The sequence below is a fragment of the Bolinopsis microptera genome, chromosome 1 (assembly GCF_026151205.1).
Source record: "Bolinopsis microptera isolate Bmic1 chromosome 1, MBARI_Bmic_1.0, whole genome shotgun sequence".
Classification (NCBI taxonomy): Eukaryota; Metazoa; Ctenophora; class Tentaculata; order Lobata; family Bolinopsidae; genus Bolinopsis; species Bolinopsis microptera.
Window position 1 is genome coordinate 8,646,767 of NC_087072.1, and position 26,832 is coordinate 8,673,598.

The following is a 26,832-nucleotide window of genomic DNA, read 5'->3' on the forward strand; positions in this document are numbered from 1 at the left end:
AATACTTTGAAACTTTGCATGCTTATCAAGCTATATATAAAACAATTACATGAAAAAATTTACGGCGATTCAATATTGGATGCGCACGCAACGTCCGCTCAAAGTTTGCACGTGCGAAAGGTGAGAATTTTGCTCATTCGTGATTTCCAACAAATTCTGCTTTGCCACGACAGTTTAATGTCATTATATATGAATTTAATGCCAACTTGAATGAGTATTAGGTGGCATATTCAGTCAGTGATCGACCGATATGCTTACCTAAACACAAGGAAATGTTTTTAAAGGAAAATTTCGAAATCGTTGAAACTTCCTCCTTATTAATTAATGAAGATATCAGTTTATATTTCGACTTTATAAAGTACCCTGACATTATAATCAAAAAGAGATGATATTTTACCAAAACCCATATTCATGGGTAGAGTGGACCGCTGCCAGTGTCTCTCTTTCCCAAACAAAAGGAAATGATATTAATTTGATTGACCGTTCTCAAATGCAAAATGATACCGAGAATGAAATCGGTCGCTCGCTTTTCCCATTCATTTACAATTGTAATAGATTAAGAAGATCTACCCAAAGGCAGCTGTACTCGGCAATAAAGATTCAATAAACTTCAGCTAATTCAATAAGCAATAACTACTACCCTTACCCCGAAATACTAGGTATCGATCCGAACGCAACCCAAAGAGATTTTTACAGCATCTGACTGATGTAATCAATCGAAATTTATTACAATTCGTAAGCCGTGAATGAATGGGAAAAGCGAGCGACCGATTTCATTCTCGGTATCATTTTGCATTTGAGAACGGTCAATCAAATTAATATCATTTCCTTTTGTTTGGGAAAGAGAGACACTGGCAGCGGTCCACTCTACCCATGAATATGGGTTTTGGTAAAATACAGATATACATATATATTCAGGGATAGACGCTTTGCCAGTAAATTATAGCCTGTATTTAAGTGTCCATAGATTCAAAAGTATAAAAGATATAGCCATTTCCGACCACAGGTCTTGCGAATAATTATTTACACTTTAGTTTACATTGTATGAAAAAATTATTTGACGTCATAAACACCCCTTGATGACGTCATCAAGTTAACCGTTTTTAAAACTTGATTTTTGACAAAGTAATCACTTTTAAAATCGATTTAACACCATTAAGAATTAATTTTATTCAAGATTTGAGGGCATGTTGAAGTTAGATAATTGTTTAAGCATTCTGAAAATCTACCGGAAAGTTTTTTTACCTTGCTCCTTCATAAAGATATTCGTCATTGAAGTTTGTGCTTTTTTGAAGAATTATTTTATAAAAACGTCAATTTTGCGATTTAGTATTCTCTGGTGTTGGGCAATGCCTTGGGTTGTGGAGCTCAGTTCTGCTTCCTATAGGTATAAATTGTGCATTAGGCTAGTTTTAAAGTTGAAAATCAAAAAGTTGCACACGTGGGGACACGCCCAAATTGATAGAAAATTGCTAAAATCACTGAAAATTGCTGTTTTCGTCATTTTCTGTCAACTATAGAGTGCCGTTGTGATTACAGTTCTTTTTGAAATACTTTGAAACTTTGCATGCTTATCAAACTATATATAAAACCCCAACATGACAAAATTTACGGCGATTCAATATTGGATGCGCACGCAACGACCGCTCAAAGTTTGCACGTGCGAAAGGTGAGAATTTTGCTCATTCGTGATTTCCAACAAATTCTGCTTTGCCACGACAGTTTAATGTCATTATATATGAATTTAATGCCAACTTGAATGAGTATAAAGTGGCATATTCAGTCAGTGATCGACTGATATGCTTACCTAAACACAAGAAAATGTTTTTAAAGGAAAAATTTCGAAATCGTTGAAACTTCTTCCTTATTGAATTTGATGAAGATATCAGTTTATATTTTGTATTTCAACTATTTGACCAAAACCCATAATCATGGGTAGAGTGGACCGCTGCCAGAGTCTCTCTTTCCCAAACAAAAGGAAATGATATTAATTTGATTGACCGTTCTCAAATGCAAAATGATACCGAGAATGAAATCGGCCGCTCGCTTTTCCCATTCATTCACGGCTTACGAATTGTAATAAGTTTCGATTGATTAGGTACATCAATCAGATGCTGTAAAAATCTCTTTGGGTTGCGTTCGGGTCGATACCTAGTATTTCGGGGTAAGGGTGGTAGTTATTACTTATTGAATTAGCTGAAGTTTATTGAATCTTTATTGCCGAGTACAGCTGCCTTTGGGTAGTTCTTCTTAATCTATTACAATTGTAAATGAATGGGAAAAGCGAGCGACCGATTTCATTCTCGGTATCATTTTGCATTTGAGAACGGTCAATCAAATTAATATCATTTCCTTTTGTTTGGGAAAGAGAGACTCTGGCAGCGGTCCACTCTACCCATGATTATGGGTTTTGGTCAAATATCATCTCTTTTTGATTATAATGTCAAGGTACTTTATAAAGTCGAAATATAAACTGATATCTTCATTAATAAGGAGGAAGTTTCAACAATTTCGAAATTTTTCCTTTAAAAACATTTCCTTGTGTTTAGGTAAGCATATCGGTCGATCACTGACTGAATATGCCACTTAATACTCATTCAAGTTGGCATTAAATTCATTTATAATGACATTAAACTGTCGTGGCAAAGCAGAATTTGTTGGAAATCACGAATGAGCAAAATTCTCACCTTTCGCACGTGCAAACTTTGAGCGGACGTTGCGTGCGCATCCAATATTGAATCGCCGTAAATTTTTGCATGGAATTGTTTTATATATAGCTTGATAAGCATGCAAAGTTTCAAAGTATTTCAAAAAAGAACTGTAATCACAACGGCACTCTAAAGTTTACAGAAAATGACGAAAACAGCAATTTTCAGTGATTTTAGCAATTTTCTATCAATTTGGGCGTGTCCCCACGTGTGCAACTTTTCGATTTTTAACTTTAAAACTAGCCTAATGCACAATTTATACCTATAGGAAGCAGAACTGAGCTCCACAACCCAAGGCATGGCCCAACACCAGAGAATACTAAATCGCAAAATTGACGTTTTTATAAAATAATTCTTCAAAAAAGCACAAACTTCAATGACGAATATCTTTATGAAGGAGCAAGCTAGAAAAACTTTCCGGTAGATTTTCAGAATGCTTGAACAATTATCTAAGATGAAAATTTCCTCAAATTTTGAATTCAATTACTTTTTAATGGTGTAAAATCATTTTTAAAAGTTATTACTTTGTCAAAAATCAACTTTTAAAAACGGTTAACTTGATGACGTCATCAAGGGGTGTTCATGACGTCAAATAATTTGTTTATACAATGTAAACTAAAGTGTAAACAATTATTTTCAAGACCTGTGGTCGGAAATGGCTGTATCTTTTATACTTTTGAATCTATGGACAATTAAATACAGGCTACAATTGACTGGCAAAGCGTCTATCCCTGAATATGTATCACAATGCTGGCAAGCATTACCGTCGCCCTTATATTCACAATACTATTTACCCCCTATACTAGTATATCCCCTTTATTGTTTTCCAGGCATTAAGACTCATCGAAAGTAGTTCAGCAGGCATATTTAAGTTCAAAACATTCTAATTCAATGTTAAAGATGACAGGAATAAGAAATAGTTATGTGGAGGTTTTTAAGAAATTTGCGCAAAATACGCGCCAGCATGTTATACGAAATTAGGTAAAAAACCCAAAATCGCCATATTCAGGTGCCTTAAAAACCATGTTAAAATTGAGTTAGAGATATGAAACTTTGCAGGGCGTCTAGACCTTGTCCAAATCGACTGTAAAAAAAATTTCATGTTTCAGGAGTATCGGGAAGTGAGTTTTCTGGAACCCCTGTTTTACAACAGATTGTCGTGAAGTATATATATATCACAATGCTGGCAAGCATTACCGTCGCCCTTATATTCACAATACTATTTACCCCCTATACTATTATATCCCCTTTATTGATTTCCAGGCATTAAGACTCATCGAAAGTAGATCAGCAGGTACATTTAAGTTCAAAACATTCTAATTCAATGTTAAAGATGACAGGAATAAGAAATAGTTATATGGAGGTTTTTAAGAAATTTGCGCAAAATACGCGCCAGCATGTTATACGAAATTAGGTAAAAAACCCAAAATCGCCATATTCAGGTGCCTTAAAAACCATGTTAAAATTGAGTTAGAGATCTGAAACTTTGCAGGGCGTCTAGACCTTGTCCAAATCGACTTTAAAAAAAATTTCATGTTTCAGGAGTATCGTGAAGTGGGTTTTCTGGAACCCCTGTTTTACAACAGATTGTCGTGAAGATATATATATATTATATAATATAGACGCTTTTTGCAGTCAATTGTAGCCTACATTTAAGTGTCCGTAGATTCGAAAGTATAAACGATACAGTCATCTCGAACCACAGGTTTTAAAGATAATCGTTTAAACTTCAGTTTACATTTTATTGAAAAATAATTTAACGTCATCATCATCACTTGATGACGTCATCAAATTAAGTGTTTTAAAAACTTGATTTTTGACAAAGTAACAACTTTTCAAATCGATTTTACGCTATTAAGGAGTAATTTTATTCAAAATCTGAGGACATTTTTATCTTAGATAATTGTTCAAGCATTCCGAAAATCTACCGGAATAGTTTCCTACCTTGCTCCTTCATAAAGATATTTGCTATTGAAGTTAGTGCTTTTTTGAAGAATAATTTTATAAAAACACAAAAGTTGTGAATTAGTATTCTCTGGTGTTGGGTCATCCCTTGGGTTGTGGAGCTCAATTTTGCTTCTTAAAGGTGTAAATTGTGTTATAGGCTAGTTTTAAAGTTAAAAATCAAAAAGTTGCACACGTGGGGACACGCCCAAATTTATTTAAAATAGCTAAAATTACTAAAAATTTTGATTTTCACGATTTTTATCAACTTTGGAGTCCCGTTGTGATCCAAGTTCTTTTTGAAATCTTCTGAAACTTTGCATGCTTATCAAACTATATATTAAATACCACTATGCAAAAATTTACGGTGATTCAATATTGTATGCGCACGCAACGTCCGCTCAAAGTTTGCACGTGCGAAAGGTGAGAATTTTGCTCATTCGTGATTTCGAATAAATTCTGCTTTCCCGCGATATTTAAATGGAATTATATATGAATTTAATGCCAACTTGAATGAGTAAAAAGTGCCATATTCAGTCGGTTATCGACAGATATACCTAACTAAACACAAGGAAACGTTTTCAAAGGCAGAATTTCGAAATCGTCGGAATTACCTCCTTGTTAATGAAGTTTCGATTGTGTAAATTATCCTGACATTATAATCAAAAAGAAATGATATTTGACCAAAACCCATAATCATGGGTAGAGTGTACCGCTGCCAGTGTCTCTCTTTTCCAAACAAAAGGAAATGATATTAATTTGAGGAACCGTCCGCTAATGCAAATTGATACCGAGAATGAAATCGGTCGCTCGCTTTTCCCATTTAATAAGCTTTATTACAATTCGTAAGCCGTGAATGAATGGGAAAAGCGAGCGACCGATTTCATTCTCGGTATCAATTTGCATTAGCGGACGGTTCCTCAAATTAATATCATTTCCTTTTGTTTGGAAAAGAGAGACACTGGCAGCGGTACACTCTACCCATGATTATGGGTTTTGGTCAAATATATATAGACGCTTTTGCAGTCAATTATAGCCTACATTCAAGTGTCCGTAGATTCAAAAGTATAAAAGATACAGTCATTTTGAACCACAGGTCTTGAAGATAATCATTTACAATCCAGTTTTCATTATATCAAAAAATAATTTAACGTCATCATCATCACTTGATGACGTCATCAAGTTAAGTGTTTTTAAAACTTGGTTTTTAACAAAATAACAACTTTTCAAATCGATTTTAAACCATTAAGGAGTAATTTTATTCAAAATATGAGGACATTTTCACCTTAGATAATTGTTCAAGCATTCTGAAAATCTACCGGACAATTTTCCTACCTTGCTCCTTCATAAAGATATTCGCTATTGAAGTTAGTGCTTTTTTGAAGAATAATTTTATAAAAATACAAAAGTTGTGAATTAGTATTCTCTGGTGTTGGGCTATCCCTTGGGTTGTGGAGCTCGATTGTGCTTCCTAAAAGTCTAAATTGTGTTATAGGCTAGTTTTAAAGTTAAAACTCGAAAAGTTGCACACGTGGGGACACGCCCAAATTGATAGAAAATTGCTAAAATTACTGAAAATTGCTGTTTTCACCATTTTTATCAACTTTGGAGTCCCGTTGTGATCCAAGTTCTATATGAAATCTTTTGAAACTTTGCATGCTTATTAAATTATATATAAAATACTGCTATGCAAAAATTTACGGTGATTCAATATTGTATGCGCACGCAACGTCCGCTCAAAGTTTGCACGTGCGAAAGGTGAGAATTTTGCTCATTCGTGATTTCGAATAAATTCTGCTTTCCCGCGATATTTAAATGGAATTATATATGAATTTAATGCCAACTTGAATGAGTAAAAAGTGCCATATTTAGTCAGGTAAAATTTTGAAATCGATGAAATTACCTCCTAATTATTAATATAGATATTAATGAAGTTATTAGTTTACATTTCGGCTTTGTAAATTATCCTGACATTATAATCAAAAAGAGATGATATTTGACCAAAACCCATAATCATGGGTAGAGTGTACCGCTGCCACTGTCTCTCTTTTCCAAACAAAAGGAAATGATATTAATTTGAATAACCGTCCGCAAATGCAAATTGATACCGAGAATGAAATCGGTCGCTCGCTTTTTCCATTCGATCACTGCTTACGAATTGTAATTGGTAATAAAGCTTATTGATTAGAAAAAGCGAGCGACCGATTTCATTCTCGGTATCAATTTGCAATTTGCATCAATTTACTGGCAGCGGTACACTCTACCCATGATTATGGGTTTTGGTCAAATATATATATATAGATATCACGACAATCTGTCGTAAAACAGGGGTTCTAGAAAACCCACTTCCCGATGTTCCTGAAACCTGAAACTTTTTTTGCAGTCGATTTGGTCAACGTCTAGACGCCCTGAAAAATTTCAGATCTCTAACTCGATTTTAACATGGTTTTTAAGGCACCTGAATATGGCGATTTTGGGTTTTTTACCGAATTTCGTATAACAGTGCTGGCGAGTATTTTATGCAAATTTCTTAAAAATCTCAACATAACTATTTTTTATTCCTGTCATCTTTGACATCAAATTAGAATGTTTTGAACTAAAAATAAATCTGCTGAACGACTTCCGATGAGTCTTAATGCCTGAAAAACTCCTGCCGGAGGCGGCGGCCTTCGGCCGGAGTGCACGCTTCGCGTGCACGAAAGAGGCTTGTAACGTGTACCAAAGGGGGTATAATAGTAAAGGGGGTATAATAGTAAAGGGGGTATAACAGTAAAGGGGGTACATAGTATACCCACAATAAATGCACCGGTCGTGCTTGCCAGCACTGTGATATATATTCAGGGATAGACGCTTTGCCAGTCAATTGTACCCTGTATTTAGGTGTCCATAGATTCAAAAGTATAAAAGATACAGCCATTTCCGACCACAGGTCTTGCGAATAATTGTTTATACTTTAGTTTACATTGTGTAAAAAAATTATTTGACGTCATAAACACCCCTTGATGACGTCATCAAGTTAACCGTTTTTAAAACTTGATTTTTGACAAAGTAATAACTTTTAAAATTAATTTTAAACCATTAAGGAGTAATTTTATTCAAAATCTGAGGAAATTTTTATCTTAGATAATTGTTCAAGCATTCTGAAAATCTACCGGAAAGTTTTTCCAGCTTGCTCCTTCATAAAGATATTCGTCATTGAAGTTTGTGCTTTTTTGAAGAATTATTTTATAAAAACGTCAATTTTGCGATTTAGTATTCTCTGGTGTTGGGCCATATGCCTTGGGTTGTGGAGCTCAGTTCTGCTTCCTATAGGTATAAATTGTGCATTAGGCTAGTTTTAAAGTTGAAAATCGAAAAGTTGCACACGTGGGGACACGCCCAAATTGATAGAAAATCGCTAAAATCACTGAAAATTGCTGTTTTCGTCATTTTCTGTAAACTTTAGAGTGCCGTTGTGATTACAGTTCTTCTTGAAATACTTTGAAACTTTGCATGCTTATCAAGCTATATATAAAACAATTCCATGCAAAAATTTACGGCGATTCAATATTGGATGCGCACGCAACGTCCGCTCAAAGTTTGCACGTGCGAAAGGTGAGAATTTTGCTTACTCGTGATTTCCAACAAATTCTGCTTTGCCACGACAGTTTAATGTCATTATATATGAATTTAATGCCTACTTGAATGAGTATTAAGTGGCATATTCAGTCAGTGATCGACCGATATGCTTCCCTAAACACAAGGAAATGTTTTTAAAGGAAAAATTTCGAAATTGTTGAAACTTCCTCCTTATTAATGAAGATATCAGTTTATATTTCGACTTTATAAAGTACCCTGACATTATAATCAAAAAGGGATGATATTTGACCAAAACCCATAATCATGGTTAGAGTGGACCGCTGTCAGTGTCTCTCTTTCCCAAACAAAAGGAAATGTTATTAATTTGATTGACCGTTCTCAAATGCAAAATGATACCGAGAATGAAATCGGTCGCTCGCTTTTCCCATTCATTTACAATTGTAAATGTAATAGATTAAGAAGAACTACCCAAAGGCAGCTGTACTCGGCAATGAAGATTCAATAAAATGGGAAAAGCGAGCGACCGATTTCATTCTCGGTATCATTTTGCATTTGAGAACGGTCAATCAAATTAATATCATTTCCTTTTGTTTGGGAAAGAGAGACACTGACAGCGGTCCACTCTACCCATGATTATGGGTTTTGGTAAAATAAGTTATCCTGAAAACCACATAATATTAAACGCAGGTGCAGCGAAGAAGGAAAATGTTAGAACTAATTGTTGTTTTAACTATTTAAATTTTGTTTTTTTTATGATTCCTGAAGTGGAGCTATGAGTACCGTGACGCTGATTTAAATCGCTAGGTAATTTTTGGGCCCCCTTCCCCTCCACCAATGGCAATAAGTTAGGAAACTTTAAAGACCCATACCTTTTGGAAGACAGTATAAATAAATAAATTATAACTCATTACATTTTCAGTTAAATTTTAGCTTTTGTAGTGCGCTTCCTGCTATCGATATTTACAATTTTTTTGTTTATGTTAACTTGTTGGAGTGCTGCTAGGTATGAACATGCTACTGCTAGGAAGTACCAAATTATGTCAACAATTATTTTATTGAAATCTTTCAAATCAGTCAATTACATACAAGTTTACACAATGAATTAGTTAAATATAATATTGTCCTCTAAGCGTGGATTGTCAAAGTTGAAATTGTCTCGGACAAAATGTATGTAACCAAAGGACCTGAGGGTCACCAAAACACAGATATTGAGTGCAAATGCAGCTCCTGCACAAGCATGGGCCCTAATGATATCGATTAAAATTTGTTTAACGTTTGATACAGTCCTGAATTGTTGTGTTGTACCACTTACCATGCAGTGGCGAGCATTACGTTGTTTTTTACCTTTGTATGAATTTTGCGTATATTCGTACATTTAATTAATTGATGTTTAATTTGATTAATTAGACGAAAACCAGACGATGATCCGATTTCATACTTATTTCATAGTTTTTATTTTGATTTCGCTTCCATATTTTTCCTACTGTGGCAAACACTTTTATGTTCTTCTCTATTGAAATTGTGGTGTTACAATTGCAATTTAATTAACAATGGTAATTCATATTCAGGAGGTTCTGAAATTTCATGGAAACATTTGATTTTTATATATATTATACCATTTTTGTATAAACCAAATTTTATAGGGAAATGGTCAGATCGCTGTTACTACTAGCCAGTTTAGTGGCACTGAGCTATGCGTTAACCTGTAAATCATGCACCAGTTCAATCAAACGGCTACCAAACGGTCACCCGTTTGGTAGCCGTTCAGAAGAGGACCTTCAGTGTGTCACGAAAACATGCGAATCTGACGAAGATATCTGCGCATACGGATACGCTACTGTCGGCTACAAAACTGCTTTCTCTCTGACTGAAGAAGAGGAGGATGCACCAGAGGTTGATATGGAAATAGTAATTGACTGGATGAAAGATTGTGGAAAGTCTGCCGAAGTCAAGTGTGAGAACCTAAAGGATATGATGAAATTGGAACTAGGTGCAGATAGCAAAGTATCCGTGTCAAAATGCGACATGAAGACCTGCACCACCGATAACTGTAATGATAAAACGGTTGCAGAAATAAACCCAGACCCCATTGAAGAAATTGTCTGCTACACTTGCAAAAAGAGCACTGTTGATGGAAAAGCAAACCCTGATACAGAGGATCCAGATCAGCCAGAATGCTCGGAGAGCCACAAGGAAAAGTGTCCTTATGGAACAGAGTTCTGTTTGTCAGGTAACATGGTGGCGACCATGGGAGGACAAGAAATGGAATTGGAATATATCAAAGAATGCGGCAGTGGTCCGATGAGGAGTTGTGAAGCATACGAGGAAACGCTGAAAGATTATCTTGGAGCAGATTCCGTGAAAATTGCATCTTGTAACATCAATGCCTGTGAAGGAAATCTATGCAACACCATGACTGCCGCTGAGGTCAAAGCTTACAGCAGTGGAACAACTCATGGGTTGAGCTGCTTCTTGGCTTCCTTACTCGTCTACCTTTGGGTTTAGGGGTCACTTGAGCATATAGAATTACCGTTTGTACGTGGTAGATAATCAAAATTCTACCATCTTCACATAGCAGAATAAAGTTTTATAATTCTTCCGAAACTGAATCCTTAACAAAAAAATTGTTATTGCTATTTGAATTTTACCTAGCCAATAAAAGTGCAATCTTTTAGAATTAATTCCGAAATTATCTCATTTTTTCTAATATTGGAAGGTAGATACACCACGTTCACAATGTTGTAGGTTATGATAAATTCATAACTAGAGACCCTTTATAATAATAATTTACAGAGTTGTCTTGTGAACTCTACCCCAGATCTAGCCCATTTCTAGGTCAATTATAATTTATCCATGGATCACATCTCTAATTAATCAGTTAATCGTCACTAATTGGGGACCGGATCAGTTTGGTTATATCCCAAGTCGGCCACCGTCTCAAATCTTCTATAATATCAGTATAAAAGTTTTTTGTTTGCACGAAATTTTGTAAAGCTTGGTTCCTTTAAAAAGTTAAAAGTTCAAAATAACCCACAGCTATGCACGCAATGTATATATTGTACGTATCATCTCTTCATAACTTAAAATCACTTACTTGTCTACGTCGAGTTGCCTAGACCAAGGTTGAGTGACGAAGTTTAGCCGCCTCCTTAATCCGAATAGGTAAAACATATTGACCAAGGTGGAAGTGCCACATTTGTGAGTCTTAATGAACAAAAAACTGTCATCTTTTCCTTTGGGTACCTGAAGCCCTTCTCCCACTATTTTGAATCCTTGCAATCCTGATTCCTCGTTAGTTTCATCAGTAGGTATAGGTTCCGTAGTGGGGGATTCTGTGGCAGATTGGGGCTGTAAAGGAGCTATCACGTTAATTCTGGAGCCAGGATGGTGTTGTTGATCTGGCAGGTGGCGGTTCTCAAGAGAGATAATATCTTTGCTGATAAGAACAGGGGGATCTCCTGAAGATTCGGAGAGGTAGCTGGTGATGAGGTGGAAGAAAGTCCCAAAACAGACTATTAGGACAACTAATGAGAGGAGTCTGTCCAATCTACCGACGCCCATAATTCTCATTTTGGATGGCAATGATTGTTTTCTCCGGAGCTAGTGTTGTTTACAACCAACCTTGTTGTGAGTCTGGCTATCTGGGGTTTAAAATTGTGGCATTAAGAAATGGAGATAATGGAGTAAACAAACTTGTTCAAACGCTTACAAATTCTCAAAGGTAACTGATTGTGTACATTTTCTGAAATGCTAGATAAAAATACAAGGCGTCCCAAAAAAGGTGACCAAACGATCACTGTTAATATTTAACTCTAAGAACGGTTTGAAAACGTAAATTATGATTTACATTGGCTGTATGTTAAATTGTGGTATATTTTTAATTGTCCAATATCTAGCTCAGTTTTAATGCTATCGGCTTGTACTGCTTGGCGAAGATCGTGCGATTCTGAGCTTGGATTACATCATTTGCAATTGCAGACCTCACATGAGTCGTGTAATGACTAATGAGCAATTAACAGATCATTATAAGATTATACCCACAATTACATAACTAGCTCCTTGACACTTAGACAGGGTAAACCATCGTTGTACAGCTACTAAATAAGCTAAAGCCTTGTTATTTTAAAGTTCGACTCTGTTTTAGATTCTTAATACAATGTAATTCAAACGGTGATATGTATAAAACTCGGCAGCAGCACCATAAGCTATTTAAGCCTCTCGGGGGAAACAAAAATTGCACACTATTGAAAAACGTGGAATAAAGAGGTTCACATGATCCCAATCCCCGGTATATGTAGCCTCTAAAACCTGGCTAGCGTCTCATATGTAGCCCACTTTTAGGCTTTATATGCATGTATAGTGCGTATTGTCATGGATTACAGCTGACAGCTCGACGTGTATGAAAAGCACCACCAAATGCGATATTATGAGCTACGAAACATTACATTTCTTGCACAAATTGGTCAATTAAAGGTTAATTAAAAGTTTGGGGGGAAAGATTAGGTCCGGTATATCGAGGTGCCCGATAAAGAGAGGAGGTTCGATTGTAGAAGAATATGTGCAGAATGAAAATGGAATACCGATTCTAATATATATGACTATAAAACAGCAAGTGTAATACAGTCCACATAAAACAACAACAACGTGACGAAGCTAGCAAGCTAGGGGCCGACTTCCTTTTTATGTGGAGTTCGGCCACGGTCCTTTCGGTACAGATTTCCCTGCAGCATAGTCGGTACGCAAGTCATATGCACTCGTGTTATGTAATGCTCTATCTAATAGTAATACTATCATGCTGCGTAAACTATATAAAGTTCGAACTGATCTTTGTATATTAACATTAATTTGGTATCCTCCATTTTTGATGAGGGATATTGCCATACGTAGCAAAAATCAGTTTGTTTGCATATTCGGCATCATGAAAAATGAACACAAATGCGTCACTATGCATGCTTAAAATACAATCTCTAAAGAACTGGAAACTCACTGGACTAAACAAACAATTATTGAATTAAAACTACACGTCAATTATGGCTACGAGAGTGTAATTATAATAAAAAACGGGGCTAACTCTGCGTACAAACTATAAAGTTAGTACCGTAGCCTCATGAGGACACGTCTTATACTATAAAATTGTCAGTAGCAGTTGACCACATCCGATGTACCAACACTACAAGCTTGTATATCGAATGTAAGTGACCGTTGTTATGGAACTGCGTACCTTATAGGACTGATCCTGAGCCGAAAGGACCGTGTTTAGTGTTCAAAATGTCTTGGCTTGGTGGGATCATCAAAATATGATATGAATGCATACATTCGCTGTTTCAATATTGTTGCTATAACATTTATATATATATAAACGTTTTCTTAAAGTTAGTTAACATTATTGTTAACAATTTATATTTATACCTTTTATCTTTGTTCGGATAACCCCTAAAGACCAGTTCATGGGCCTCCTCTGAACAACATAGTTAAACTTCTGCCTCGGCCTCACTCCTGCCAGATAAAATGCGTTCACCAGAGTTGACATCGGAAAATCCGGAGGACACTGCGAACCAGGAATCAATTACAAGGCTATCATCGCTCGATAATCGGTTTGGTATTACTTATTTTGATTTTCCGACTTTAAAGCTGATTAATTCTAAAGAAACCAAGAAATTAATTTTACTTTCCTAAAATTAAATCGTTGATTTCATTTCTATATCACTTTTTGTTTACATTCCAGTACATTGTGCAGACAGTTGGAGATCTAAATTTGGAAGTATGTAAGGATCGAGATATGATATCGATCGAAATTACTAAAAATACTCTAGCATAATTGTAACTGCAGTTTTACAGAACTCTAAATGCTTAATGAATACACTTGCAGGTACCACCCGTATTCACACTCAGTATTTAGTTTAGTCATTTTCCAATACGAGATTGGGGACGTGTTCTATAAACAAACAGACAAACAATCATGGAAACTGGAAAGGTATCTGGATATTATTTGAAACAGTAGATGGCAAAATAACTCTCAAGCATTCTTCTTCATCATCATTCGGCTTAGCTATTACATATTATAAAACAATTTAAATGAGACATATCAGTTCCTTGATGGACATAAAATTAAACATTGAATACTAAGTTATGAAAATTAAAGTACATCCTGCAGTTTATCATATTAGATATAAACTGGATGAACTCCATGGTCATTGTATGCTTTGTGTATACTCATTATCATATCTTTTTGTTCTTCATCCATTGGTTGATGTTTTGTAAATTTTTTCATCATCTTATCCCCTTTCTTTGAATGAAAGTCTTCCTTGACCTGAAGTTCACTAATAAAGTTATCCAACACAACGTCTGCCATATGAAGCAGGGTGCATGATTTTTCCTTATTCCCAAATTCCGTAAGAATCCAAGCTTTATTAAAACTTTGGTTTTTTAGGACATTTTCGGGCTTGATGAAGCAAATACTCTCGAATTCCGTCCTCAACCGACGAAATTCGGTGGTCTTTTCTTGAAGTAGTTCTTCTCCGAATGCACGGACTTTCATTTTGAATATTTTGTGAAAAAAGTTGTATAATTGAACGTCTACGATATTGTATTTAAGAATTAGATCGGTCGTTTTCTGGCTAAGTTCGGAGTCTTTCCTACTCCCGGCTGTTAAGAATCGCTTCATGAAAAATATATCCTGGTACTCCCAGCCCATCTGTTCTTTGAGCAGAACTAAACTCTGGTCGAAGTAGTCTGTGAGGAGCACGAAATCAAATTCTTGTGCAAGATCCGCGATGAAGTCGTTTATCTTTTTTTGTAAAGTTCCGTCTCTAAGGAAATTATTAAGTTAAAATAAGACGAGCGCCGGTCAAAGCCGTTCCTCATATCATTGTCTTAAAAATAGTAACCTAGAATTTACTGGGCGGCACTCAGCGGTTCTTTTGCGATAGTCAAAACGCGACAACTAGCGCTGGATGGCGACAACTAGCGCTATCCAGCGCTAGTTGTCGCCATCCAGCGCTAGTTGTCGCTATCCAGCGCTGGATAACGCTGGCCAGCGCAAAATATATTTGTTCGATAATTGTCGCTATCCAGCGCTAGTTGTCGCCATCCAGCGCTAGTTGTCGCCATCCAGCGCTGGTTGTCGCTATCCAGCGCTAGTTGTCGCTGGCTATGCGACACTGTCGCACGCAATAGTTTGCGATGGCCAGCGCAACTGGCCATCGCAGAAAACAGTTCGATAACTAGCGCGCTGGCCAGCGCTGGATAGCGCTGGATAGCGACAACTAGCGCTGGATGGCGACAATTAGCGCTGGCCAGCGCTTGTTGTCGCTATCCAGCGCTAGCCAGCGCTAGCCAGCGCTATCCAGCGCTAACCAGCGCAAAGTATCAATTTTTGATAAATTTTCGATAAATTTTCGATAAATTTTCGCGACAAATAGCGCTGGATAGCGACAACTAGCGCTGGCCAGCGCTGGCCAGCGCTAAGCGATAGCCAGCGCTAGCCAGCGCTGGCCATCGATAGCCAGCGCAACATTTTTGCGATATTATTCGTCAGCTAGCGCTGGCCAGCGCTATCCAGCGCTAACCAGCGCTAGCCAGCGCTAGCCAGCGCTGGCCAGCGCAATGTATCAAAATCATATACTTGCGATATTACTCGTCAGCCAGCGCTAACCAGCGCTGGCCAGCGCTATCCAGCTAACCAGCGCTGGCCAGCGCTAGCCAGCGCTAGCCAGCGCTAGCCATATGGCTGTGTATTGCATACTGAGCCACATACTGGGGACCGCAGGCTATCATCTTCATAAACACAGAAAATAGGAATGAGGCCAAATGACAAATTGAGCTTTACCTAGGGACCCCAGGCTACTATGTTTATAAACATAGAATAGAGATAAACATAGAATAGAGATCCCGCGGAATGACAGGCTGAGCGCCGCCCAGTAAGTTGAGCTCCGCCCAGCTAGTAAGCCAACGCTAGCTGACGATTGTAGATGTACGTTTATAACCGTTCCTTTACATATAAATGCGCACCGAGTTGGACTTGGATTTGAAAAAATATTTCCAATTTAACGAGTATCACCCGCGTTAAGCTGACAAGAAATATCGCAAATATATTGCGCTGGTCAGTCAGTGTCAGCTGACGATAAATGATATCGCTAATATTTGATTTTGGTATATTGCACTGGCCAGCACTAACCAGCGCTAGCCATCGATTAATATCGCAAATATTTGATTTTTATAACATGCACTACCTAGCGCTGGTTTGTGGTTGACGAGTAATATCACAGTGCTGGCAAGCACGACCGTTGCATTTATTGTGGGTATACTATCTTCCCCATTTACTATTATACCCCCTTAACTATTATACCCCATTTACTATTATACCCCCTTTGGTACACGTTACAAGCCTCTTTTGTGCACGCGAAGCGTGCACTCCGGCCGGAGGCGGCGGCCGAAGGCCGCCGCCTCCGGCAGGAGTTTTCCAGGCATTAAGACTCATCGGAAGTCGTTAAGCAGAATTATTTTTAGTTCAAAACATTCTAATTTGATGTCAAAGATGACAGGAATAAAAAATAGTTATGTTGAGATTTTTAAGAAATTTGCATAAAATACTCGCCAGCACTGTTATACGAAATTCGGTAAAAAACCCAAAATCGCCATATTCAGGTGCCTTAAAAACCATGTTAAAATTGAGTTAGAGATCTGAAATTTTTCAGGGCGTCTAGACGTTGATCAAATCGACTGCAAAAAAAGTTTCAGGTTTCAGGAGTATCGGGAAATGGGTTTTCTAGAACCCCTGTTTTACGACAGATTGTCGTGATATATATATGGGTCCTAAGAACTCATGTGAGTATGCTGATTGTGCTATGGATAAGATTGATATTTTAGTTAACGAAGGAGATCTAGAATATGGCCCGCCTCATAGACCAGCATTCTGGGGTAGATTACGTGATGACATTTATATGGCTTGGCCCGGTACTGTTGAGGAATTATTACAATTCATGGAATGGCTCAATAGTATCCACCCAAACCTTTTGTTTACTTACGACTACTCTAGGGACGGCGTTGAGTTTCTAGACACCTATGTCTATGCTGTTGGTGATGTTGTCCACACCAAACTCTACTCTAAACCTAGTGACACCCACTGCTACCTTATCCCCACGTCATGCCATAGGAACCATGTTGTAAAAAACATACCTTTTGGAGTGGCAAGGCGGGTGAGACAGAACAACAGTGAAGACTCTAACTTCTTGGAGCAGAGAGAGGTCTATACACGTTACCTTCTAGCCCGAGGTTATCATTCCAGTATTATAGAAGATGCCTTTAACAAATTTAGTGATATAGCTAATAGGAAAAACTTGTATACCCTTAAAGACAAGGATGAGTCGACTGCCTGTTTAATACCCATGGTGATGGATCAAAATCCAGCACTTCCCAACATGGGGGGCATTATCCATAAGTATAAGCACCTTCTCAACCTTGATCCGGCCCTGAAGAAGCTGGTACGTGCGGACAGTGTATTCGTGAGTCATCGAAAGAATCAAACTATCGGTGGCATGCTTGTACACAATAAGTACCGTGCCAGTGGAACTTTAAACTGTGATAATGAGAGAGAAACAACTGCAAGCCAGATCCAGGAACCAGACTCCGAAAGTCTAAGGGCGGTTCCCGGGGCTGTCGACCCAGGGTGCCATGCTTGTGGTAAATGTTATGTTTGTAAGCAAAATTTCCTGTCCCCCTGTTCCAATTTTAGTAGTCACCATTCTAAACAAGTTTTCCCTATAACTAAGTATATATCTTGTCAGAGTTATAACCTCATTTATTTAATGGAGTGTAAGACTTGTAAACAGTCGTATGTCGGTTATACTACCTCAAATCTCCCTAAGAGATTCTCTAACCATAAGAGTCACATAAAGAAAGGTATAAGAAGTTGTAAATTAGTTAACCATTTTTTAGATATTGATCATGATTTAGATTTTAGTACCATAGCCTGCTATAATTCCTCACTTAGTAAGCACCTTTCTGTCATTATAGTAGACGCTTTAGTATTTGAGCCTAATATTAGTAAAGCAGACAAAGAAAAGGCTATGGAAGCTAGAGAGGGGTTCTACCAGACCCAACTGAAAACCCTTGAACGGTTTGGGGGTATGAACACCCTTGATAGTAACCATCTACTTTTTAAATCTGCCGGAGCTTAGTTTTAGTTTTAGTATATTTTGTAGATTTTATTTAGTTATACCATTATTCCAGAGACGTGCATATTACATTTTTTACTTAAGTATAAATTTTACAGGTTTTTGTTGTGATTTTAAGTGATTTTCCGAGAATCAGTTATCAGTATTTAGATAAGAGATAAGATAAGAGTACATTTTTAACGGCTTTCAGTTTCTTTTTTAAATTTCAGTTCATCAGATTTTCCCACTGCTTTTAGTTTGTATTTATTCTCAACTGTATATGATTCGTATTTGTTATAGTTACTTTAATGATATAATTTCTCAGAATTGATGTAAATAAACGATGCAAAGACTTTCGAAGATCTAATCACAACCGCTTTCTTTTATTGTGTAGAAGTCCAGCCATGAAATATATATATACATATTCAGGGATAGACGCTTTGCCAGTCAATTGTAGCCTGTATTTAATTGTCCATAGATTCAAAAGTATAAAAGATAAAGCCATTTCCGACCACAGGTCTTGCAAATAATTGTTTACACTCTAGTTTACATTGTATAAAAAAATTATTTGACGTCATAAACACCCCTTGATGACGTCATCAAGTTAACCGTTTTTAAAACTTGATTTTTGACAAAGTAATAACTTTTAAAATTAATTTTAAACCATTAAGGAGTAATTTTATTCAAAATCTGAGGAAATTTTTACCTTAGATAATTGTTCAAGCATTCTGAAAATCTACCGGAAAGTTTTTCTAGCTTGCTCCTTCATAAAGATATTCGTCATTGAAGTTTGTGCTTTTTTGAAGAATTATTTTATAAAAACGTCAATTTTGCGATTTAGTATTCTCTGGTGTTGGGCCATGCCTTGAGTTGAGGAGCTCAGTTCTGCTTCCTATAGGTATAAATTGTGCATTAGGCTAGTTTTGAAGTTGAAAATCGAAAAGTTGCACACGTGGGGACACGCCCAAATTGATAGAAAATTGCTAAAATCACTGAAAATTGCTGTTTTCGTCATTTTCTGTCAACTTTAGAGTGCCGTTGTGATTACAGTTCTTCTTGAAATACTTTGAAACTTTGCATGCTTATCAAGCTATATATAAAACAATTACATGCAAAAATTTACGGCGATTCAATATTGGATGCGCACGCAACGTCCGCTCAAAGTTTGCACGTGCGAAAGGTGAGAATTTTGCTCATTCGTGATTTCCAACAAATTCTGCTTTGCCACGACAGTTTAATGTCATTATATATGAATTTAATGCCAACTTGAATGAGTATTAGGTGGCATATTCAGTCAGTGATCGACCGATATGCTTACCTAAACACAAGGAAATGTTTTTAAAGGAAAATTTCGAAATCGTTGAAACTTCCTCCTTATTAATTAATGAAGATATCAGTTTATATTTCGACTTTATAAAGTACCCTGACATTATAATCAAAAAGAGATGATATTTTACCAAAACCCATATTCATGGGTAGAGTGGACCGCTGCCAGTGTCTCTCTTTCCCAAACAAAAGGAAATGATATTAATTTGATTGACCGTTCTCAAATGCAAAATGATACCGAGAATGAAATCGGTCGCTCGCTTTTCCCATTCATTTACAATTGTAATAGATTAAGAAGATCTACCCAAAGGCAGCTGTACTCGGCAATAAAGATTCAATAAACTTCAGCTAATTCAATAAGCAATAACTACTACCCTTACCCCGAAATACTAGGTATCGATCCGAACGCAACCCAAAGAGATTTTTACAGCATCTGACTGATGTAATCAATCGAAATTTATTACAATTCGTAAGCCGTGAATGAATGGAAAAAGCGAGCGACCGATTTCATTCTCGGTATCATTTTGCATTTGAGAACGGTCAATCAAATTAATATCATTTCCTTTTGTTTGGGAAAGAGAGACACTGGCAGCGGTCCACTCTACCCATGAATATGGGTTTTGGTAAAATTGAAAGTATATGATTTTGATGCATTGCGCTGGCCAGTGATGGCTAGCGCTGGCTAGCGCTGGCTAGCGCTGGCTAGCGCTGGCTAGCGCTGGCTAGCGCTGGCTAGCGCTGGATAGCGCTGGCTAGCGCTGGTTAGCGCTGGATAGCGCTGGATAGCGCTGGATAGCGCTGGATAGCGCTGGATAGCGCTGGCCAGCGCTGGTTAGCGCTGGCCAGCGCTGGCTGACGAGTAATATCGCAAGTATATGATTTTGATACATTGCGCTGGCCAGCGTTGGCTAGCGTTGGCTAGCGCTGGCCAGCGCTGGCCAGCGCTGGATAGCGCTGGATAGCGCTGGCCAGCGCTGGTTAGCGTTGGATAGCGCTGGATAGCGCTGGCCAGCGCTAGCTGACGAATAATATCGCAAAAATGTTGCGCTGGCTATCGATGGCCAGCGCTGGCCAGCGCTAGTTGTCGCTATCCAGCGCTATTTGTCGCGAAAATTATCGAAAATTTATCAAAAATTGATACTTTGCGCTGGTTAGCGCTGGATAGCGCTGGCTAGCGCTGGCTAGCGCTGGATAGCGACAACAAGCGCTGGCCAGCGCTAGTTGTCGCCATCCAGCGCTAGCCAGCGCTAGCCAGCGCTAGCCAGCGCTGGCCAGCGCGCTAGTTATCGAACTGTTTTCTGCGATGGCCAGTTGCGCTGGCCATCGCAAACTATCGCGTGCGACAGTGTCGCATAGCCAGCGACAACTAGCGCTGGATAGCGACAACCAGCGCTGGATGGCGACAACTAGCGCTGGATGGCGACAACTAGCGCTGGATAGCGACAATTATCGAACAAATATATTTTGCGCTGGCCAGCGTTATCCAGCGCTGGATAGCGACAACTAGCGCTGGATGGCGACAACTAGCGCTGGATAGCGCTAGTTGTCGCCATCCAGCGCTAGTTGTCGCGTTTTGACTATCGCAAAAGAACCCACTCAGCCTGTCATTCCGCCTAATCTCTACTCGGTTTATGAACATTATAGCCTGGGGTCCCCAGGTAAACTAGAATTTAAATTCTATATATTATAATACCTTTCTAAATATTTATCAAATCCAAGATCTTTAGATATCCCGTTAACAATGTCTCCCAGGTAGCAGGAAGTATTATTTGGTTCTAGCACAGCTTTATTAGCATCCAACCATTTTGATATAGTTTTGTCCAAAGATAAAAGTTTTCCATCATCACCTTCCCTCTGAAAATTGTTCGCTATTAAGTTCACACCAAAATGTTAAAACTTTTACCTTAATTTAATCAAAATATCATGTCCATTGAGCATGCGTTCATAATATGATAAGGTGGACATCGAGGGCAGGACTAAAGGCATGAACATGTTTCAATCGGCATACTTTCAACTTTTCAAGACAAACGAATAACGATTTTAAAGTTCAAATTGAAAATTTGCTTACGTTATGCTTATCTGCGCCATAGTAAACAAATGCTGAAATAAATCTTTTGATAGGAGATCGAATAATTGTTGTGTAGAAAGTGCGGAACTTGGGAAGAATCTCATGCTGCCTTTCAGGCTTAAACCTAACATGAGCGATTTGAAAGTTGTAGTCTCCACCAGGTCGCGGAGGAAGCAGAGGTCTGAAATAGAACAAAATTTAGAGAAAAGATAGGTAGAATGCCAACAAACTAAGTCATAGAGACATGTCGGGTAAAGAATAAAAGGTAAGAGATATTCAAATTATCCACTTGTATGTCAATCCGCACAAGTGTTGGCCAGTTACGCTATCGTTCCGATTAAAAGTATTAATATTAGTAACAAAACTATTGACTTTAATGCAAATGGCTCCACCCACTGCCTTGAATGGCTTTATAGTTCATATGGCTTCGCATCATATGATTTTGAAGGATCTGAACAATACGACGGCACAAAAGCACTTAATAATTCATAAGTATTTCAAACTTCAAAGTGTATCCTTTATATCGGTATGCGATTCACCAAACTTTTTAAAGCTTGGTAACTTCAAAATAACACACACTATGCACGCAATTCATATATTATCTCTTTATAACTTAAAATGCTTACTTCTCTAAGTCGAGTTGCCTTGACCAAGGTTGGGTGACGAAGTTTAGCCGCCTCCTTATTCCGAATAGATAAAACATATTTACCAAGGTGGAAGTGCCACATTTGTGAGTCTTAAGGAACAAGAAACTGTCCTCTTTTCCCTTGGGTACCTGAAGCCCTTCTCCCACTATTTTGAATTCCTGTATTCCTGATTCCTCGGTAGTTTCATCAGTAGGTATAGGCTCCGTCGTGGTGAGTTCTGTAAACGTTTGGGTAGAAGTGGGGGGTTGTGTAATAGAAGTTTGGGTAGAAGTTTGGGTAGAAGTTTGGGTAGAAGTTTGGGTAGAAGTTTGGGTAGAAGTTTGGGTAGAAGTTTGGGTAGAAGTTTGGGTAGAAGTTTTGGTAGAAGTTTGGGTAGAAGTGGGGGTTTCTGAAGAAGTTTGGGTAGAAGTTGTGGGTTGTGTAGAAGCTGCTTTTTCGTTAGTTGTAAACTCTAGCTGTTGTTGCTGATCTGCTATGTGGATTTGCTCCGGAGAGATAAGATCTGTACTGATAAGATTCGGTGGATCTACTGAAGATTGAGGGATGTGTCCTGTGAAGCTGTAAACGATAACCACGAAACACACCACAAGGAGTATTGATAAAAAGAGTCTGTCAAATTTACGGAAGCCCATAATTCTCATTTTGGATAATAATGATTGATCTGCAGGGCTAGAATTCAGCTGTTTTTGACAACCAATCATGTCGATAGTCTCGCTATCTGGAGCTATATGTTGTGCCATTAAGAAATGCAGGTATTATTACGAAACAAACAAGTCCACACGCTTGCAAACACTTAGATGTGAGAAATGAAATACTAATAATCTGATGATGAGCATGATTATAATCTGTCTATTAGACACCGAATACGTGGACTACAAGAAATACAAGGTATTCACATACACCACCTGGAATTGGATGGAACAGTACTATACATTTTCATACAAATCATGATGGCAAACTCTTTAGTAGAAAGGCGGCATGAGCAGCTTATCACCAGAGTAACTAGTAACAACCCTCCGATGATAGAAGACGGCGAGGAACCCCCTGCAGAAACAGAAATGACCGATGGTGCTCAGGCAGCAAAGGAGTTAACTGGATAGTTTATCACCACAGGCACATCCTGGCCTCCTGAGTCGGACAAGAGAGTAGAGATTCTGCTGGAGGACTTAAAGCGCACTATAGAACATGCTCCTAAGAAAAAGATGAAGACCAACATGACCCATCTTGAAGGCCTGTTATGGTGTCACGAGAATATAATGTTAAGGACATCACATATCCCAGTAATAAAATTGGTACTCTAGAGTATAAAACAGTCGGTCATTTTTGCTGAACTTTTAATGAATTCGCAGTGATTAAGAGATGACAGATTACAAACTAGGGCTTAGTTCAAATGTGCCACTGATTTGCAAAAAACAATAAAAAACTATTGTCCGTTATAATTATTTTGACAAAGAAAATTTGAATTATTATTATCGAATTTTTTTTGAGTCAATTTTAGCATATTTGTATATTGTAATTGCAGTTCATAGAATCATAAATAAACTGGATGAACTCCATGGTCATCGTATGCTTCTTGTATACTCATTACCATATTTTTCTGCTCCTTATCCATCGGTTTATTTGTTGACGTCCATTTTTCCATTATCTCGTCCCCATTTGGTAAGGTAAAGTCTTTCTTAACCTGCAGTTCACTGATAAAGAAATCCAAAACAATGTCTCTCATATGAAGCAATGTGCATGACTTTTCCAGTTCCCCGAATTCCGTAAGAATCCAATCTCTGTTAAAACTTTGGGATTCAAGAAAATCATCTGGCTTGATATAGCACTGATTTTCGAATTCCATCCTTAACCGACGAAATTCGGCAGTCTTTTCTTTAAGTAATTCCTCTCCAAATGCACGGACTTTCATTTTGAACATTTTGTAAAAGAATTGGTGTAATTGAACGTCTACGATATTGTACTTAAGTATTAGATCGGTCGTTTTCTGGCTAAGTTCGGAGTCTTTCCTACTCCTATCAGCTGTTGTGAACCGCTTCATGAAAAATATATCCTGGTACTCCCAGCCCATCTGTTCTTTGAGCAGAACTAAACTCTCGTCAAAGTAGTCTGTGAGGAGCACGAAATCAAATTCTTGTGCAAGATCCGCGATGAAGTCGTTTATCTTTTCTTGTAAAGTTCCGTCCCTTGAAGAATTATTGTTTAGTGAACAGTTGACGGGCAAATAATAATATTATGTCTTAATTGAACTGACCATAATGCAAGATAATTTAACCTTTTGATCAATTTATAGCTTTGCAAAGTAATCCATCATGGTGAATACTCAATAGAATATTCGGTGCGATAACGTTTACGGTTTACCCTTATTAAAAACATAATTTTTTTCCATTGCAATATTTAGTTAGAGATTATTAGAATAAGACATAAAATGTATCTTTACCTTTCTAAATATCTCCCAAATCCGAGATCATAAGATAAACCGTTTATCACATAATTGAGTATTAATGAGCTATCTGTTGGTTCAAATTCAGTTCCATGAATATTAAAATACTTTAATATGGTATCATCCAAAGATAAGAGTTCGCCATCATTGCCGTATTTCTGAAAATAAACCGATATTAAAACATAAATTCAATATTCACTGAAAGACAAAAGTACCCCTGTCTTCTTCCTGATCCTAGACGACCAACTTACAATTATAAAATTATTTAAGCCATAAAGAACGAACAATATTGATCCTGATTCTACAAAGAACGAGGGAGATATAAAGGCATTATATTGTATTTATTTTATTTTAAGAATAACATCATAACAGTGCTATCGAAACAAACTTACAATGGTTAACTTAAAATTTTGATTTACTTACGTGGTTCCTATCAACATTAAAATAGTCGAAAGCAGAGTTAAATCGTTTGATAGGAGAGCGAACGATTGTTGTGTAGAAAGTGCGGAACTTGGGAAGAATCTCATGCTGCCTTTCAGGCTTAAACCTAGCATGAGCGATTTGAAAGTTGTAGTCTCCACCAGGTCGCGGAGGAAGCAATGTTCTGAAATTTATCAAAGATTAGAGAAAAGACGGGTGAAAATCAAACAAACAAGCATAATAGCCAACTATACCCTTCGATGACAACGATGAAAATTGCACCATTTAATGTCACTGGCTCTGATGGTGTTACTGTTATATCATAGCTGTACAATGCACATCAAATGATGTTATTGGTCATTGTCTTGCACATTCAATATTGGCTTTGGGTGCATTTTCGCTGATGGCAGAATTAAATGATCTATAATTGTGTCAGAAATGTATTCAATGTTGGGTACAGTTGGCATTAACAATATTATTAGTTTCATAGTATAGGCTAATTTACCATATAATATAGACAAAGCAGATATCTAAAGGCCAACTTGTTAATTTTGAACTTAACACTTCACATTGCGACTGCTCGAAAATTTTATAATTTAAGATACATACTTTTCTATGTCGAGTTGCCTACTCCAAGGATTGGTGACGAAGTTTAGCCGCCTCCTTATTCCGAATAGATAAAACATATTTACCAAGGTAGAAGTGCCACATTTGTGAGTCTTAAGGAACAAGAAACTGTCCTCTTTTCCCTTGGGTACCTGAAGCCCTTCTCCCACTATTTTGAATCCTTGCAATCCTGATTCCTCGGTAGTTTCATCAGTAGGTATAGGATCCGTTGTGGGGGATTCTTTAACAGTTTGGGTAGAAGTTTGGGTAGAAGTTTGGGTAGAAGTTTGGGTAGAAGTTTGGGTAGAAGTTTGGGTGGAAGTTTCTGTAGGAGTTTCTTTTTCGTTCGTTGTAAACTCTAGCTGTTGTTGCTGATCTGCTATGTGGGGTTTCTCCGGAGACAAAAGATGTTTATTGATAAGAACCAGGGGATCTACTGAAGATTGGGAGAGATAGCTGGTGATGCTGTAAAAGAGAACCCCGAAACTGACTATCAGAAATATTGATGAGAATAGTTTTTCCAATTTACTGATGCCCATAAATCTCATTTTGGATGGTAATGATTGCTCTCCAGAGCTAGTGCCACTTTTAGCAACTGACCTTGTTGATAGTCGAGCTATCTGGGGTTTAAAAGAAATAAAGGTATTATTACGAAACAAACAAATCCACACGCTTACAAATTCTCAAGAAAGCAGAAGGAAAACACAAAAGAAGAAAACATCCTCTCTCTCATCAAAGCAGCGTAAGATGAGCTACAAAGATGAAATAAAGCTGGCAACATATGATTGATAAGCTCAGATAGGATCTAGGAGGATTTCTATGAGAACTGAGTTGTTCTAGCTGTTAAAGAATGTTTTTAATTTTTGATGAGGGATATTTATTATTCTTCTCAACAGAACAAATCAGTTCGTCTGTGTATAATCATAAACAATGAGCACTG

The 26,832-nt window shown here is 37.5% G+C and overlaps 2 protein-coding genes across 2 annotated transcripts in view; both read right to left on the reverse strand.

Moving 5' to 3' along the window:
* LOC134811868 (galactosylceramide sulfotransferase-like) overlaps window positions 1-11,874 on the reverse strand; it is a 29,977-nt gene extending 18,103 nt beyond the window's left edge. Inside the window, exon 1 of the mRNA XM_063818981.1 lies at window positions 11,326-11,874. Within this exon, the coding sequence (XP_063675051.1) occupies window positions 11,326-11,801 (476 nt within the window). The 5' untranslated portion in view covers window positions 11,802-11,874. The remainder of the gene's footprint in view (window positions 1-11,325) is intronic.
* Window positions 11,875-13,895: 2,021 nt separating this feature from the next.
* On the reverse strand, window positions 13,896-26,511 carry LOC134812631 (uncharacterized). Its single transcript, XM_063820156.1, has 8 exons — window positions 25,896-26,511; window positions 25,290-25,470; window positions 24,864-25,024; window positions 23,962-24,609; window positions 22,489-22,984; window positions 21,405-21,565; window positions 14,871-15,040; window positions 13,896-13,903 (listed from the first exon to the last, which is right to left on the reverse strand). The coding sequence occupies exons 1-8, from the start codon at window positions 26,438-26,440 to the stop codon at window positions 13,896-13,898; spliced, it is 2,370 nt and encodes a 789-aa protein (XP_063676226.1). The 5' UTR covers window positions 26,441-26,511.
* Between the last annotated feature and the right edge of the window lie 321 nt (window positions 26,512-26,832).